General features: G+C 43.1%; 1 protein-coding gene and 1 long non-coding RNA gene across 3 annotated transcripts in view; both read right to left on the bottom strand.

Annotated features, from left to right (window-relative positions):
• Positions 1-1453: 1453 nt before the first annotated feature.
• Positions 1454-16408, bottom strand: part of itpr2 (inositol 1,4,5-trisphosphate receptor, type 2) — a 55708-nt gene continuing 40753 nt past the window's right edge. Inside the window, exons 49-57 of one of the 2 annotated variants that reach the window (XM_034588385.1) lie at positions 15839-16014; positions 15560-15724; positions 15253-15436; positions 13303-13389; positions 11790-11911; positions 11470-11635; positions 11224-11384; positions 4350-4511; positions 1454-2617 (exon numbers count right to left, since the gene is read on the bottom strand). In XM_034588385.1, coding sequence (XP_034444276.1) covers positions 2540-2617; positions 4350-4511; positions 11224-11384; positions 11470-11635; positions 11790-11911; positions 13303-13389; positions 15253-15436; positions 15560-15724; positions 15839-16014 — 1301 coding nt within the window. In that variant the 3' untranslated portion in view covers positions 1454-2539. The remainder of the gene's footprint in view (positions 2618-4349; positions 4512-11223; positions 11385-11469; positions 11636-11789; positions 11912-13302; positions 13390-15252; positions 15437-15559; positions 15725-15838; positions 16015-16408) is intronic. The other variant, XM_034588386.1, reaches the window with a different exon arrangement.
• On the bottom strand, positions 4520-5906 carry LOC117763354. Its single transcript, XR_004614144.1, has 3 exons — positions 5298-5906; positions 5246-5256; positions 4520-4968 (listed from the first exon to the last, which is right to left on the bottom strand). It is a non-coding gene; the product is annotated as an uncharacterized LOC117763354 (long non-coding RNA).

The following is a 16408-nucleotide window of genomic DNA, read 5'->3' as shown; positions in this document are numbered from 1 at the left end:
AGCTGATTTCCCCGAAGTAATTTGACAAGTTTTTTGGCAAAGGGGACACCGAAGTTTAATGTCGAATGCTCTGCGTGATCCGAATACAGATGGCAGCTGATAGAGAGGCTGCTCAGGAGGCAGTGCGTGTTTGCACGTTTGTTAGCTATCACACGACGGCCCTGGTATTATCCTCTCCCCTCCCTCGCCTCTCTGAGTCCAACACATTCCAGTCGTGATGCACTTTACCCTTCTTGTCTATGCAGTGACAGCTGCTCACCATTATGGCGCTGCATGAGCTAATTTTAATGGCTGTCACAGGCAGCAGGAGCAAATGCAGGCCTGCCAGCGTAAACAGTGAGCTGCAGCCAAAAAGGACGGGCGTCTCTGTGGAGGGTAAATGACAGGACGGGATAGAGGACCGGTCGAGGCCTTGCTGTGATGACTGTGTGTCGTCTGAAATATGCTACACAAGCACAAACACACCAGCAGACATCCAGTCATAGCTTTGACATATCCACAAATACTAAATTACATTCAAAATACTGGTAACAGGCCGACATATAATCCATTAACATTTTCTACATCAGTGGTTCCAACTTTTTTTGTCTTAATCCCTCAGCTCTGTCAGATGAACCCTTTCTTTGACACAACACATCATCACCGAAGAGGTTATGTTTGCATCTGCAGTATTTATTACATGAATTTATATTGTTACACAATATTCTTTGTACAATTGAAATGTCCATATTAAGGTCTGTTTGGATTCTCACCACTGCCACTTGGCGTTTTATTACTTTTAGCCATTTCTATCATATATCCACGACTTTGAGCCACTGTTCAGACTCACTTTTCACACACCCTCAATGTGTGAATGGTTTTATTTTGCCAAATGAATTGAGCCTCTCTGAAGTTTCAAGTAGCGCTGGTTGGAGATCACAGTTTACATTCCTAATCCCATATTTCTCTATTTTAATAACTTAGTCTATTCAGAAAAGTGTTAGAATTGAGAATCAGCTTCTAAAGTGGACTGGCGTGAGAACAAACATCGAATTCAAGAGTCGGCTCTTATCTCCATGCATCATATCAGATGTTTATTAGCTGCAATAAAATTACAATTTGTGATGACAAAAATATTAGCTTGAGCTGAAATGTGATCCTGTCTGAATTAAGTATTTTCCAAGGTCCTGTGCTCCCTGCACGGACAAGTACATGTGTGAGTAAACACTGTGTGGGTGGTTGCAGAGTGGGTCAGGGTGACTGTGTGTGTGTGTGTGTGTGTGTGTGTGTGTGGGGGGGGGGGGGGGGGGGGGGGGGGCACTGAAGGAAACAGCTTGACAGCAAAGCAATGAGTCTTGTTACAAATTTATTACAACCACATAAAATATGTCTATACAGTTTATTTCAACAGGCAGTGTCACAGGACAGTTACCATCAAGTGCAACTATCTGCCATTCGCATGTGCAAGTTTAAAAAAATTCGGACTTAATCAACTGCAGTCCGACAGAGACTGATAAAGATTAATTACACAAAAAAAACAAAACATTAAGAAACAGTAGGAGATGATCTGAGCAGACACAGTGACGATTTCAGTATTGGCCGACAGCTTGATAAACATGAGGACGTCCATTTTGCAACAAAGAACTGTAAGCTCACCATCATCAGTCAGCACCACATCATGTACCAATATAAGATTTAGATTTAAAAAGAAATTTCAAGTAAGTTATGAGCAAGTCATTATTATTTTTTATTCACATTTAGTTTAATAGAAATCTGTAAAAAAAAAAGGCGACTGAAAAGGTGCAGTGAAGGCATTTTTAAAAACAACACAAACACACAAATAATACCCCAAGCTACGCTTCCAGTTCAGTTACACGCTTGACTTTTTACCCTTTTTTTTAGTGCACATTCAGTAATTGCAGTTTACCGATTATAAAATAAGTAAGGCAGCATGAATCCTTTGTTTAAATCCAAAATGCAAAAATAATACTCCAGTTTATTAACAGCACATCTTCTTATAAATACCATCTACAAAAGGTAAAGTTGTGAATAGTCGATGTTAGTACTCACACTTGTCCCCTGGAGGCCAATCAGAGACGCACAAAACCCCTCAGCCTCTCTTATCTCAGCCAATCCCTGACCTCTGGGCGACAGGTTGGCCAACGCTGAGGCAGGTGAGGAGCGGAGGCCGAGACATGTCCGTCCACAGACCTGACAGCACTTAACCTGTCACCTCAACACCTCCCTCCATCTCTGAGTGGCGCACTAACACGACACTGGCGGATGTGTGCCGTTACCTGGCCAATCTTTCACAGGGACGACTTCTTCAGCCCACGAGATCCTGTGAAGGGTTCTCCCCCAGGCACGTAAGGGCGCAGTCCGTATCCGATAAGGCAGTGTTGTGTCACAGAAAAGGCACTGAGTGAGAAATCTTGCTGTCATCAGTAATTGTAGGTTGTCATCTGTGTATTGTTAAGCTGGAGTTTTCTGTGAGTGCATTCCTATTGCAAGCCTGCACTCGAGAGGCCCGTGTCCGTGTCCTGTGTGAACCTGGAGTCCGTCAGTGTGCAGGGATGTGATGGTTGGGCTGAGGACCCAGGAATCCCATCCTCTGCTTGTTCTTCCTCTGCTCTGTCATCTGCGGAGGATGATGAGGGAATAAACATCAACCTTGAGTGGCTTTTCTCTGTTGGTTTTTGCATGTCGCATACACATGAAACACTAACCTGTGCTTGCAACCGCTGCTCTAGTAGACACTTTATCATGCAAAACACAATATTCCCACTGCGTTCATACATAATTATTAAATTCAAGAGGGGGAACATTCATCTATTTGAATGTGGAGTGCAGGTAAAATCACACTCTGAATCTCTTGTCGTTTCAAACAATACAAACAATTATTGTGACAGGTTTGTTTTAATTCTAATTTTCATTTGACTGAAATGTTATAAAAGAGGTACATGTTGTTTCCGCAGTTGTATGCAAATCTCTTTATTCAGCGCCAGTGTTGTGACTGGAAACTAAAATTTTCCTTGGAAACTTCACCAGAGGACACAGTCGTGTGTGGGCGTGTTTTCTTGCAGAACTGCGACCTGCACGTTTGTCGGTGTGGAAGTGTGGAGGAAGCGTCTGATCTCCCACAACATTTGCAGAAACGAAGGCCGCTGGTTTTGTACACGCAGTTCAAGGGTATTGAACGATCTGTGCCGAACCCCTAAACCCACACAGAAACACAAAGGTGGGATATACGATCTCAGCTTGGATAGCGCCGAGGTCAGCGGAGGTTGTAATGGGAGGAGCTGGAGCAGAACTTTTCTCCCAGTCAGAAAGATTCAGAACTGGTGTCGGACCTGCAGGCCTCCCCCTGTGACTGCAGGGCTGTAGAGATCCCGCCTACTGTAAACCCCATGACTCCATATTGGCGGCGGCTGGTTCGAAGAAGGCCGGTGGTTCGATCCCAGTCTTCCCCATTTCGCATGGGAAAATGTCCTTAGGCAAGATACTGAACCTCAAAATGTCCCCTTCTCATTAAGAAGTGTTGCATATAGATGCACTGTATGAATGTGTGTGTGTAAATGGGTGAATGTAAATCTGTACTGTAAAGCACTTTGAGTGGTAATCAAGACTAGAGAAGCTCTATATAAATACAGACCATTTAGCATAAGACCTGGATTAGAAAAACAAATGACCTGAATTTGACCCATACTGCATCTTGCTCAAGGGCACTTCAACAGCACATGAATTTTGCTGTACCAAGGGGGGGGGGGGTGTTTACACATGGGACCCGGGCCAGAAAAGAGATGTTAAGAGACTGTGCTGCCCGCTGAGGTTGACAGAGGTTGTTGTTCTGTTTACTGGAGTGTGATCTTCCCCCGGTGGGAGTTGTTTTCACACATCTGGCAAAAGAGGAACAAGGACAGGCCTGTGACTGGAATCACATGCAGGGGAGGCAGGTGATGAGAATGATCAGTCACACTGCAGCAGCAGAGCTAGTCATCCAAACAGCCAGAGGCTCACTGGCGGCTCAGAGTTGCGCTGATCGCTGACATGATAGTCAAACCGTCATGCTGCGTTCAGGAGCATCAAGGCTCTGATAGAATCCATCTCGATTACTGAGCTCGGCACAGGGGTGGATCACAAAATGGGAGAGCGCTGACGTAGCCCCTGCTATGTGACCCTTTGCTCTGGGGGGTGTTTTTACGGTGAAAGAAGTCTCAAGGTCAGGTAGCACATGGACTGTGAAGAACACAGCCAAACCTTTTTTACTTATATACTTTTTAAAACAGGAGGATTTTGCTTTTCTTCTTACAGTGAGTGCTACCATGGTGCGCACACCAGAGCATGACAAATGGCCTGAAGTGGCACTCTACCTGTTCCTTGAGCTCGGCCAGCTGGCCTGAGAGCTGAGCCACCAGCGTGACGGTGCCGTCCAGTTTGTCCTGCAGGGAGCGCATCTCGTTCTGCTCGCCGTCGCCCTCGCTGCTCACCAGGGACATGGCTCTCATTCGGGGGAACCACTCCAGGTTCTTCTCCTGGGAGGAGAGAAGGGATGAGAGAGGAACAGTAAGAAAGGTGAAAGGAATAAAAGGCTGAGATAAAGCAACAGTATGTTAGCACAGATAACGCCATGAAAGATTTGCATAGAAATTAGCCGTTTTCTGACATGACCTCGACAGGAAGTCCGCAGAATTGGGTCCAGACTCTCCCTCTGTGGTTTTTCCTTTCACACATGCACAACGCAGCGGGAGATTCTCCTCTCAGGCACGTTCACAACAACACAGCTTGAAATCTCTGGAGCGTTCACGTGAGGGATGGTGCAGCAGGACTGAGGCATAACTATATACGTAGAAATTCTGCTGCGGAGATCATGCCTTTTGTTTACAGCACATGGACACAGGCATTTGGCTCTTATCACCAAAAGTACGCTTGACATCGTTGTCAGTGTCTTTTACTTGTATGGCTCTGCTTTATCTGGAGATATTTCTTTTACTTTTCATTTTGCATCTGTCACGTGTCAGAAACGTCCCCACTCGGTCACGGTGAATCCTTTGGAGAATCCCCTGCTTTGTTCTCACATCCCCTCCAGACATCCCCCTCACAGCCCCTCCAGACTTTCTGCGGACTTTATACTCGGGGGGCCAGACGAGAAAGTCCCCTGAAACTCTCACTCGGACATTTGCGTTCACACATACAACCCCCTGCAATCGGAGAAAGTCCGGAGATTCTCTGGAGTTCAGTGCCTGTCTAAAAGCAGCTTTACGGGGACTGTGTTTTTTTCTTGTGCATCTGAAAGTGAGGCAGGTTTCACAGAGACAGACTGCCATCAGCTGATCTTACGTAATATTCCTTTGCCATTTCTTCCGATAAAAATTACTTAAAAGGTGCAGAGAGTGGGATTTGACTGGCACCACGCTAAGTCCAGCGGGAGGAGTGAGGTAGTCTCCCACCTACTCTTATATAAAAATAGACTGGAGCCATAGAGAAACTGATCTGAGTGTGAGACACCGAGGACAAAAGAAGAGGACACGAGGCGAGTGGAGTCTGAGGACGGAGACAAATGTGGAGTGTGTGGGATCTTGTTTTCTTTGAATGATGGGTTTATCATACTTTGATGAGTAAGACATTAATGGCTGTGAAATATTGTGGCATTCCCAAATATAATTCTCTCTGTCAGGAAAATGCCTTCACTTTCTATTCTAGGAACTCAAATCATTTTGACATAATGGTTAGCATTGATAAATCCTTGCTTTAATTCTAAAACGGAAGTCAGTCCAAAGCTGGAACATTTTGAATTTGAAACAGATTCTATTTTTGGCAAAAAAATGCAGTCGGTTCAATTCTTTATATCATATTTATAGAAAAGCACTGCAGCGCTAACATGTTAACGGGCTAACTTTTTAACTTACAATGCTAATTAAGCATTTCGCTCAGCTGCACGTTAGAAGCAGAGCTGTAGCCTATATAAAAAAAAAAACGGACTTCTCCCAAAAGTGAAGCTGAAGCGTCTTGATCACCACCTGGTGGCCGACTGCAGTATAGGTTACAAATCCTGCCTCCTTCATGTTAGTGGATGGGACCAAACTAAAAAGCACACGTCAAACTATTTTTTTCTCAAAGATGGCTTCCGTCCTTTTAGGTAGTTCTTATCACTTATAACCAAACCTTTCCAGCAAGTTTGGTTTTAATTAGTAATTAGTTAACCTATTATTGTGACCAAATTACTTCCTGTGTATTTTGTAAGGTCAACAATCATGTCACTCTTGTTTCACGTATTTCTAAACTGCAATATGACATACTTCAATCCTCTTTATTCTCCCCCCCAGTTTTACCAAGTACATGTATAGCCTACATGCACATGCACACACGCAGATACTCTGGAAAAAAGAAGCACTTGTTAGTGAACTTGTTTTCAACATTTGGACTAATTTTCCTATTGACTAGAATACTTGTTGACCACAGGGGAAGCAGTTAGACTGATTATGACTGCTGAGCTATACAGTATGAATCGAGTCATTCTATGAGAGCTTCCCTCAAGGTCTTTGGCTAATTTGGGCCTCTGGCATCAAGAGGCCGGTAAAAAGAATCGTTTCCTTTCTCACAAGTTTTTTCGAAAAACACAGCAAAGTCTCTGTGAGCTCAAAGATAAAGCTCCAGCATCCCTGGAACTGGGGACTATATTATATTTCACAGAGTCATTCGTATCTAATGGATTAAGTAACCTTAAAGATGAAATAAAGAAACCTAAGAGCTGCTATTGAGGGTGAATACAATGTCCTGTTTGAATATACATTAACTCATGTTGGTTGAAGCATCATTTCTGGGTTAATGGCATTAAGTTGAACAGTTGCTGTACAGAATCTGAATATCGCAGCACGTCCGCATGTTGCTATTCATTAGAATGTACAGTAGTCCAGTGTGTGCTGTGCTGCACTGACTGGATGAGTCAGGCTTTAGTGATGCTTCACTGATGCATTTAAACACCTCAGTGAGCGTGAAGTTACAGACATTCACGAGCGCATTATGGTGGCCCTGAGGGTACAAACACAACAGCAATTCACAAAACTCAACATCTCACTAAACACCACCTTTAAAAAAACACGACAGTTGGGAAAGGGTGGGACACAGCTTCCTGTTTGTGATGGGACGGAATCCAAGTCAAATCAGGGTTTATTCATTGGTTTATTCAGTTTATTCAGGGTTTAAATGTGTTGAGGTGCGTTGTTGCTGGATTGGATCGGCTGGAGGGAGGCTCCAAATTCTACCCTGATGTGATTGGTTGTTTGGTTGACAGGTAAATGATGTTCTGGGCGTTTGTTGGAAGTTCAGCTACACTTGGATGGCTAACTGGCCAATCCCAAACACAGGTCTGTATCTGTCCATGGGCCTGTGCTACGAAACAGGGTTTGTGGGTAGTTTTTATCTGCATCACATATTCATTATAGTGTGAATATTTGAATATGATAATATAATATTATAAAGAATATTGCCACCCTCCGCAACTCAGTAATAAACTTAATAATATTCCTGTGTTTCTTTACAACATATCCTCAGCCGGACTTTAGAGATGGGATATTATTACCTCCGCCAAGGAGGATATGTTTTCACCCCTGTTTGTTTGTTGGTTGGTGATAGGGCAGAATTACGTCAACTGGATTACACAAAATCTACACAAAGGATTTCCACGAAACTTGGAGGAAGGATGGGAAATGGGCCAAGAAAGAGGCCACACATTTTTGGCACAGATCCAGACAACTAACTTACTAACTAACTTAATTTGCGAGATTGGGCGTTTTTTCCCCAATATTTCAGATTCCCAGAGAATCATGAATGGATATTGATTTTTTTTTTTTTTATTTAAATTTTTAATCGGACATGTTAAAAGGACTGATATTTCTGAGCATATGCAAGTTGGTGCAGATCCAAACAAAATTCAGGATCTATTGAATTTAAATATGGTTTTATAACAGTCGTTCCTTGGCGGAGGTACGTGCTCTACGTGGTGTTTTTCTAGTTTCTAGTGTTTCATTTCTATTTTAGTTATGTGATCATATTGCTTACATTTCATTTTTCGGATTTTAGCATTTCTTCTCATGTCAAATTTAGTCATTTGTTCATGGCTCAGACGACGGCGCTTGTAATTAATTCCACATGAACACAACCAGCTTCAGATTATCCAGGATAAATTCAGAGAAGCCAGATAAGGAACAGATATCCTGGGTGTGCTGAACTGGCTTCGTAGTATAGGCCTCCGCTCCAGGCAGCTCTGATAAGATAAACTCCTCTGATGTCACTTGTTAAAGCGTAGCCGCCACGTCTCCAGGTCCTAATGCTTTTCTAAGCCACAGGACATTATAATGCAGAGAATGACATAATTTTAATGTCATTCAATAAAGAATTCCCTGATGATTTTAAACTCCTCCTCCATTCATTCAAACACTTAAGATTGGAATAAGGCACAGAAACAGGAAATGATATTGAACTGTCACCAGGGACTTGGATTTTGTCCAATCACAAACAAGAAATATGGTCCCTCCCTTTCCATAATCTGAAACGTCTTTGTGTTTTGTGAAATATTGTGTTTTGACCCCAGTAAAAAACACTGTAGTTTTGTGTTTTGCTGCTGTCACCATACAGCTGGGGTGTTTCACCAAAGACTCGCTCTCTCTCTCTTTCTCTGTCTCACACACACACACACACACACACACACACACACACACACACACACACACTCACGCACGCACACGCACACACACACGCACATAGATAAGTTATTCACCTGATCAGAGACCCACGTTACGTAATAAAACAAACTTTGACCTCTGACTTCAATTTACATCATCACATGTGAAGGCTGCTTTTTATTTATCCATTATTTAGTTAGTGCTGCTGTTAACACGTCACATGTGTGTTGTAAAAGAAGAGTGTGATGTGACGGTGACTCACTGTGGGTGAGTGTGTGTGTGTGTGTGCGCGCGTGTGCGTGTGTGTGTGTGTGAGAGAGAGACAGGGACAGGAGAGCACGTGCCAGGCAGGGCTGAGCTATTAGCAGGCCACTTGAGATGGGTTATGTAACAGCATTGTGGCTGCTGCAGTACCTGCTGGGCCTGTAGTCGCTGTCATAATTTTACACACAAACACCCCACACACTGATTCACATCCACATGCACAACACGGCAACAGAACAGACACTCAGTGTAACGTGATCCTACTCTTTTGCTTGGCACCGCATTAGTCTATCCTAGCAGATGCACTCATTATGAGAGTCAGTGTGTGTGTGTGTGTGTGTGTGTGTGTGTGTGTGTGTGTGTGTGTGTGTGTGTGTGTGTTCGGTCATCGAGTTTCAGGCGTGGGGAGGGGAGGGCAGAGTTTTCCTCGGTCCAGGAGCTTCACACTGAGTCGTACTGTAGTGCAGTGAGTGTTTAGAATAAAGATGGAGTTTAACAAGTGGAGGCACAAAGTGAAAAAAGACACTTCCTGACTAAACATGAGTCAAACCTGAGTCTGAGAGGACAAATGAAGCCGGGCTGCTGCAGACATCGTGAACTCATCTACTTTACAATTTAGAGATCAAGAATTTGCTGAAGTCTTTCAACACTTGATTTCTTCTGGATGCCATTGTTTCGTCATTGCATCGTATGTTTCTACTTCATGTCAGGTAACCATGATTTAAATCAAAGGTCAAAATCAAAGCAAAGGCTAGTAGAGGTAGAAACTTTAAAAAAAAACCTAAATGTCTGAAAAATAAAAAACAATAAACACATTTTATAATTTATAATTTATTATTAGAAGATCTGTTTTATAATCTATATATAACAAACTGTTATAGATTTGTCATTCTATCGGAAAGATAACAACAAAACGCCAATGTCAGACACACGCCTGTCTAGTGCGCTTCCTAAATTATAATGTGAAAGGGATCAAATGTTAACAACGTGACAAAGACATGAATCTTGGACTTTCAGGACTGAAAACACCATCAGAGACTATTTGATTCAATGTTGAACATAAATTAAAAAACAACTAGAAACTGTCTTAGAATCTGATTGGTCTAAAACCGCTTGACCAAATATTAAACCTGAATACCCAGTGGCTGCTCATATGTAAACTGTATCTATAATATACAGTAAATACATGTTTTTTTCCCCCCACATACACTTCTTATGTTAATGTTGTTTGTATTAAATGTGATAAAGTAACTCTAAAAAACACTGGTCTGAAAATATAGTTATTGGTAATATTACAAATATTACAAGTTGACACAGGTTGTTTTAGCTGGAGTCCCTTACCTCCCTGTTTTTCTACTCTGCAGGTGTGAGTATGAATTCCTGACTCATCATTACCTCATCACACACTAACACTGTGGCCTGGCATCACAGAAGTGACCTGGAGGAAGACCTGCTGATGCATATTAACTCAATGTCCGTCACTTGTTTGTTATGCAAATGGTTGGTTATAATGCGACCACTCTCATGCCCATCACGGCTGAATGTTAATCACAAAATGTGCCATTGTGCTCCGGGGGGTGTCATATGAATCCATTAACCTGATGGCAACACCTTTAACTGGCCTAACATCCTTCAACTTCTCGTCTGTGTGTCACAGCAGCAAGTTGGTGCATTGATGATAATGGACCTGGACTGGGTTTAATTACTATTTAGCCACACTGTGTCCCAGCAGGTTAGGAGCACAGTGAAGCTCAGCATAGTGACGACTACCTCGCCACAGAGAGCCATCTCTCTCTCGCTCTTTCTCTCTCTCTATCTCTCTCAGTGAGGGGGAAGGAGAATAAATTGGGATGCTTGGCACAGGCCTAGAGGCTCAGTCTCATTTTTCGATCGCTTGTCTGCTGTGGAGGCGCACGCTCCTCTAGCACACTGTGGACTTCTGCTCAGCGAGGAAGGCTGCACAACTTTCAGACTCCGACACTCAGACATCTGTATGCTGACTGGTGCAGCTCGCCGGCAAAATATGAATTAGGCTGTGAAATGAATGTGTTTGTGTGTCCATATGCTCCATATGGAATAATGAACACAATCCCTCAGGCTCGGGTGTGTTTATGTGCTCGTGTGCAACATTAACACAACTGTGCAACACTCAATTGTTACACTTTTATACACATTGCAAAAGTAAAACACTGTAGCAACATTGATTTCAAGGTGACTGTGTGAGGCAACTTTTAAGCCGATTGAAACTGCATTGCAACAATAGTGTGTGTGTGTCTGTGAGTGTGTTTCTAATACTGACCGCAATCATCTGAGCCACGTAGCTCTCAGGGCCGGTGTACTCGGTCGGATCCTTCACCCTCACCAGAACCAGGAAGTAAAGGTAGTGCCACATGCTGTGCTCAGATTTGATGTGCTCCTCAAACGACACCGTCTTGTTGTCAAACTTGTCCCTTTCCAAGCCTGAAAAACAGCATCACCCCTTTTTATTTACATGCTGCTGCACCATTTGCACGCGATAGGAGGTGAAGCACGCAACTGAACTCACCACAGATGAAACAGGAGGTTTTCAGGATCTCCTCCTTCCTTTGTTTCTCACTCCTCAGGTCCGCAAAGGTGTCGATGATGACACCAAAGATGAGGTTGAGGACGATGATGATGACGATGAAGAAGAACAGAAGATCGTAAACGACGCGGGCGGCAAACAGAGGCTCCTGGATGGTGAGGTTAGAGGTTAAATATGGAAATGCGTAATTTTAAACAGAAGTTGGAACAGCACAAATGTCATTTATGTGTCGTTCAGGCCATTTAGCATGTAAACAATTCCATAATAAGTAAACTCATCAATTTATTTGTTCAATTGCTTACCTCTTTGGAGGGTCTCCTGAGAATGTCTCCCACACCTCCTCCGTTACGCAGCCCCTGGTTCAACACTGTGATTATACACATGAGCAGCGTGTCGCACACCCGCTCTATCCCATCATCATCATCTATAACAAGACACATGCACGGAACAACATGTGAGTGGCAGGTGACAAAAAACAGAGACGTCATAAACATAAAAAAGAAAGAAACAGAAAATACATCATAACATTGGTGGCACCTTAATATCTGTGTTACAGCAAAAGGTCGTAGTGTAATAAATATACATCCACCTCTGCCGAGGCCGAACATTTTCTTCTACCAGACCTGGATGTGTGGATCTGCACCACACTGTCCAAACTTATGTGTCTGACAATTTTTCCTGAACAACTGGCAGACGTCCAGAAAAAGCCTGTTCTCACAATATTAAATAAAGGGATTAACAAAATTCCTGACTCGACCCCTTTTACCAGATCTGCACCAATATTTAACAGGGATTTTCTTGGCTCACGCACCATCCCATGGCCAAAATTGGTTTATTTGAATTTTGTGTAATCCTACTGACAAACAAACAGAAAAAGGGAAAAAGCACAACCTCTTTACACAAATTAACACATCGTCCACTTAGATTTCTACTTCCTGTCTTAACAGTGTCGTCTCCTTTTCATTACCATGTCCTCCTTCTTTAATGACTTGATTTATATGACTCTCATAATCACAAATTGTGATTTAATTTTCCATATTAGTAATATGAATGGAGCTGAAATGAATTAAATTAAATTAAAGTAAGTGAATGGGTGATTTTGAGAAAACTCAAGTTCAAGTTCAGGAAAATCAAACTCTTTAATTGGTTCAATTGCAGTCGGACCTCATTTTAAACAATGATCACCTAGCTTTTATTGCTAACTGATAAACAGCTGTAAACGAGTGTGATACAATACATATCTCCACCTGTTTTTTCTCTTTAAATGTGAGAATAAAATAGAAAAAACATAAAAAGGTGCTAAAAATCTATGACGAACTCCAAAATATTATTCATATCAGATGTGAAATGTCCATATGAAAGGGCTGTGGAGAGAACATGGCATGCACAGCGTGAGAGCTCAGGAGAAAGAGGAAGTGAAGGATGTGGATGAGATCACGTGCGTGCCCCCATAGTGCAGGTGATCCATGGAGACGCAAGAGAACAAACAGGAGTGTGAGTCACCCACTCTGCCTCATCAAGTTTCTTTGTGTGCACACCTCTCAGTGTGTGTTTGTGTGTGTGTGTGTGTGAGAAACAGTGAGTGACAATTTGAGCGTGTGCGTGTGTATCAAACTGTTTGACAGTGTGCGTGTCTCAGTGTGCGTGCCTGTGTGTGAGTGTGTGTGAGTAACCTTTCAGGAACTGACTACTGCCAGAAAGGTCACAAACTGCAATATGTTGACATTTCTGTCCTCTTAACAGTGATTTTTGGTAACCGGTAAAATAAAATAAAATAAAATACTAATTTGTTTTTAATTTAATCTTAAAACTTACCAGCAGCAGATTTGGCTGTTGAGACTGGGCAGCTATCTTTTATACATGTTTCAGCAACTTCACTGTTACTCAATAAATCCCTTTTTCCTACAAAGAAATACAGAGAAAAAAATGCAAAATTATGTAGAGTGGATTAATGGTAAAAGCACTGAGAAATTACAGATGAAAGAAGATGATTAAATTGTGCTCGAGCATTTAAACTCCTCCCTGATTAATTCTCATCAGCGGCAGTAAAATCAGCCAGAAGGATATAGACAGACATTATGTAAACTGAGGCAGCAGCTGCTGGGTGGGCGGTGAAGTGTTGCTGAAAAAAACCTGAACAAATCATTTGCACACCGGCAAAGCAGCAGAGGAGCCGTACTTGAATGAGATCCGCTCACGCAGATGGGCAGAGCTGTGCACATGGGCCAGAGTGTCACCGAGAGGTCCGTCCTCGCTGACGGGCAGGAGGACAGAGGGCAGGGCAGGGAATCAAGAGGCAGAGGAAGAGGAAGAAGAAGAGCGGAGGAGACAGTCCGACTGAGACGGGGCGTAGGGGGCGTAGGGATCGCAGGCCTGAGGCGGCAGCAGCATGGACAGGGGGCCCCTCTGCTTTGATGGAGCTCCGCTTGTGTCTCAGCTCAGCCCTCAGCTAACAGACAGACAGGCGTGAGGCAAGCTGGTTACATAACCCACCAATGCTCTGCTGTGTCTGCTGCGCTCTGTTCAGCAAAACCCAGGATGGCACGGCCACCAGGTTATGCAACAGGTGCACATGTGCTGGCAGGTTGTCTTCCTGACCGTCGGAGCACCGTGCCGGAGCTCATTACTGCACCCACGCTCTCCACAGTGTTTTCAAAACATGTGTCTGAGAATGTACATATATACAGTGGAGGAGGTGCAGCGATTCTGAAACCAAGACCAAACTCGTGACACATACGTCCACAGTCTCGTATTGTGCTACAGGAAGAGGAACCACCACCCCAAAACCCCAAAAAGAAAAACAATGTTATGGCTCAAAAGTTGAGGTTTTCAGGAATTGTTACACCCGACAGCAAACTGTACATGTTCTACTATTTTTATGTAGAGATTGTACATATGGAATCGTTGATTTGACAGTTTTTATGTAAGAGAGAGAGTGTAGACACAAATTAGTTCAGCAAGTGATTCATTCTGAGCCAAGAATCCTTGATTAATGGTTTAATGGAGCCCAAATATTAAGATGTTCGTTATATGCAGAGCCACAAACTGCCCTGTCTGTATAAAGTATCTTTGATTCCATCAGAAGTTAAAACCATTAACCATTGACTGTATATAAAGACGAATGAGATGACAGCTCCTCAAACGTGAAGCCAAAGCCTCTTGATCGCCACCTGGTGGCTGGTTGCAGCATAGGTCCTAAACCATCGCAATGGCTGGGACATCTATGCCATAAAAACGTCATGACTGACAGCTGAGACTGACTCATGAATGGTCGAGCGTGTGTATCGGCGGGACATCACTACCACGGTTCCATCACCCTGACAGCTACTGGCTCCAAACACGCAAAATGGCAGCTTTCGTATCCGGGATATTTTGGCCTCTCAATAATGAAAGGAAGTTGAGATACGGTCTATTTAACATTTAAATACCCTCTATTCCATTAACCAGTAGGAGAAACAATCTCTTAAGCTATTGATAACTTTTTTATAGATGATAATGACAGGACAGTGAAACAGTTGAGGTTTAGGACATGTTTTAGGTTAAATGTTTTAAGGCTTAATTCCAGAGCATTGCAGCTACAACCAGGAATATTAGAGTCTTAGATCACTATGGTTGACATGACAGCTCCCAAAAAAAGTGAAGCCAAAGTGCCTCGATTGGCCCCTTTGGTAGAAACCTTACAAGACATAAAGTCTGGTCCCTTCACAGTTCACAGCGCGGCTAAATAACGATTAAGAGTGTTTTAATAGTCGATGGAGTCCAGACCTGTTGCAGGAAGGCGGTCCACCTCCATGCGGAAGTCATCCTTGAGGAACAGGAAGCCGATGATAGAGAAGAAGTAGACGAGGAAGATGGCCAGGACAGCCGTCAGAATAATGGAGCGGCCATTCCTCGTCACACTTTTTATCACATTGAGCAGCGTCTCCTCCCGGATCACCAGGTCAAATAGCTGTGGAGGATTATAGGCAAATTGATTTCAGAACTCTTGTGTATACGGAATGTTTGTGACGTAATGCGCCGATCCATCAGTCTCTGAATGTAATGGAAGACAAATGTGCGAGGGATTTCTCACCAAAAAGCTGTAGAAGAACTCGTGCACGAAGAGGCCCAGGACACAGATCATGGCGTAGCTCAAATGGTAGATGAAGAGCATGTCCATAACCACTGCTTTGTAGCCTCGCGTGAACGTCCCCTGGTTCCCCACAAAACTTACAAGAAAGACGAGCTTGTTGAAGAGCTGAAAGAGAAGAAAATAAACCACAGGAATAAAAAAGAAGAAGAAAACGATTTACATATCCTTCCACAAGACTGTATATGTTCCTTTCTTTCCTTTAGATCTTCCTGTACTTACATTGATAGTGCCCAACAACAACAGAGCAGGACCGAGGCCCATTGTGTAGATGGCCCGTAGAATCAGGGAGACCAGGAAGAACAGGATGCCCCATGGCTTGGGTAAGACAGGCAGTAATGCAGTGAACACCCCCAGGGCCACCCACAGTGAGATGTTCCAGAACGAGGACAAGGTGCCTGGACAGAGGAGCGAGTCATCAAAACACGGAACCAGCACATCAATAATCCGAACATGGTGTTTCTCAGACCTGAGCTTAGACCTTAATTCAGCACAGTCAGAGGCAACACTTTAAAATGTCAAAACAGTGGTTCACAGCCAACTGCATTACTCAAAAAGCACTTAGTACGGATGGAGAACCACATGTGTTCACATTTTAGTGAGACAATAAAACTCATTTTCCTCACGTGTGTGAAAGATGTTTAAAACCCTCTGATATATATATATAATGTGATTCATTTAATTAACCTATATACAAACGTGCAACACTAAATATACTATAAATGCCGTGTAAAGAGTTGAAGAGAGAAAGTTGGAAGAAGTAACAGATACTGTTTCAAGGTTTAAACTGAT

This window comes from Hippoglossus hippoglossus, chromosome 6, assembly GCF_009819705.1.
Source record: "Hippoglossus hippoglossus isolate fHipHip1 chromosome 6, fHipHip1.pri, whole genome shotgun sequence".
Lineage (NCBI taxonomy): Eukaryota > Metazoa > Chordata > Actinopteri > Pleuronectiformes > Pleuronectidae > Hippoglossus > Hippoglossus hippoglossus.
This window is presented reverse-complemented; position numbering and strand designations above follow the sequence as displayed.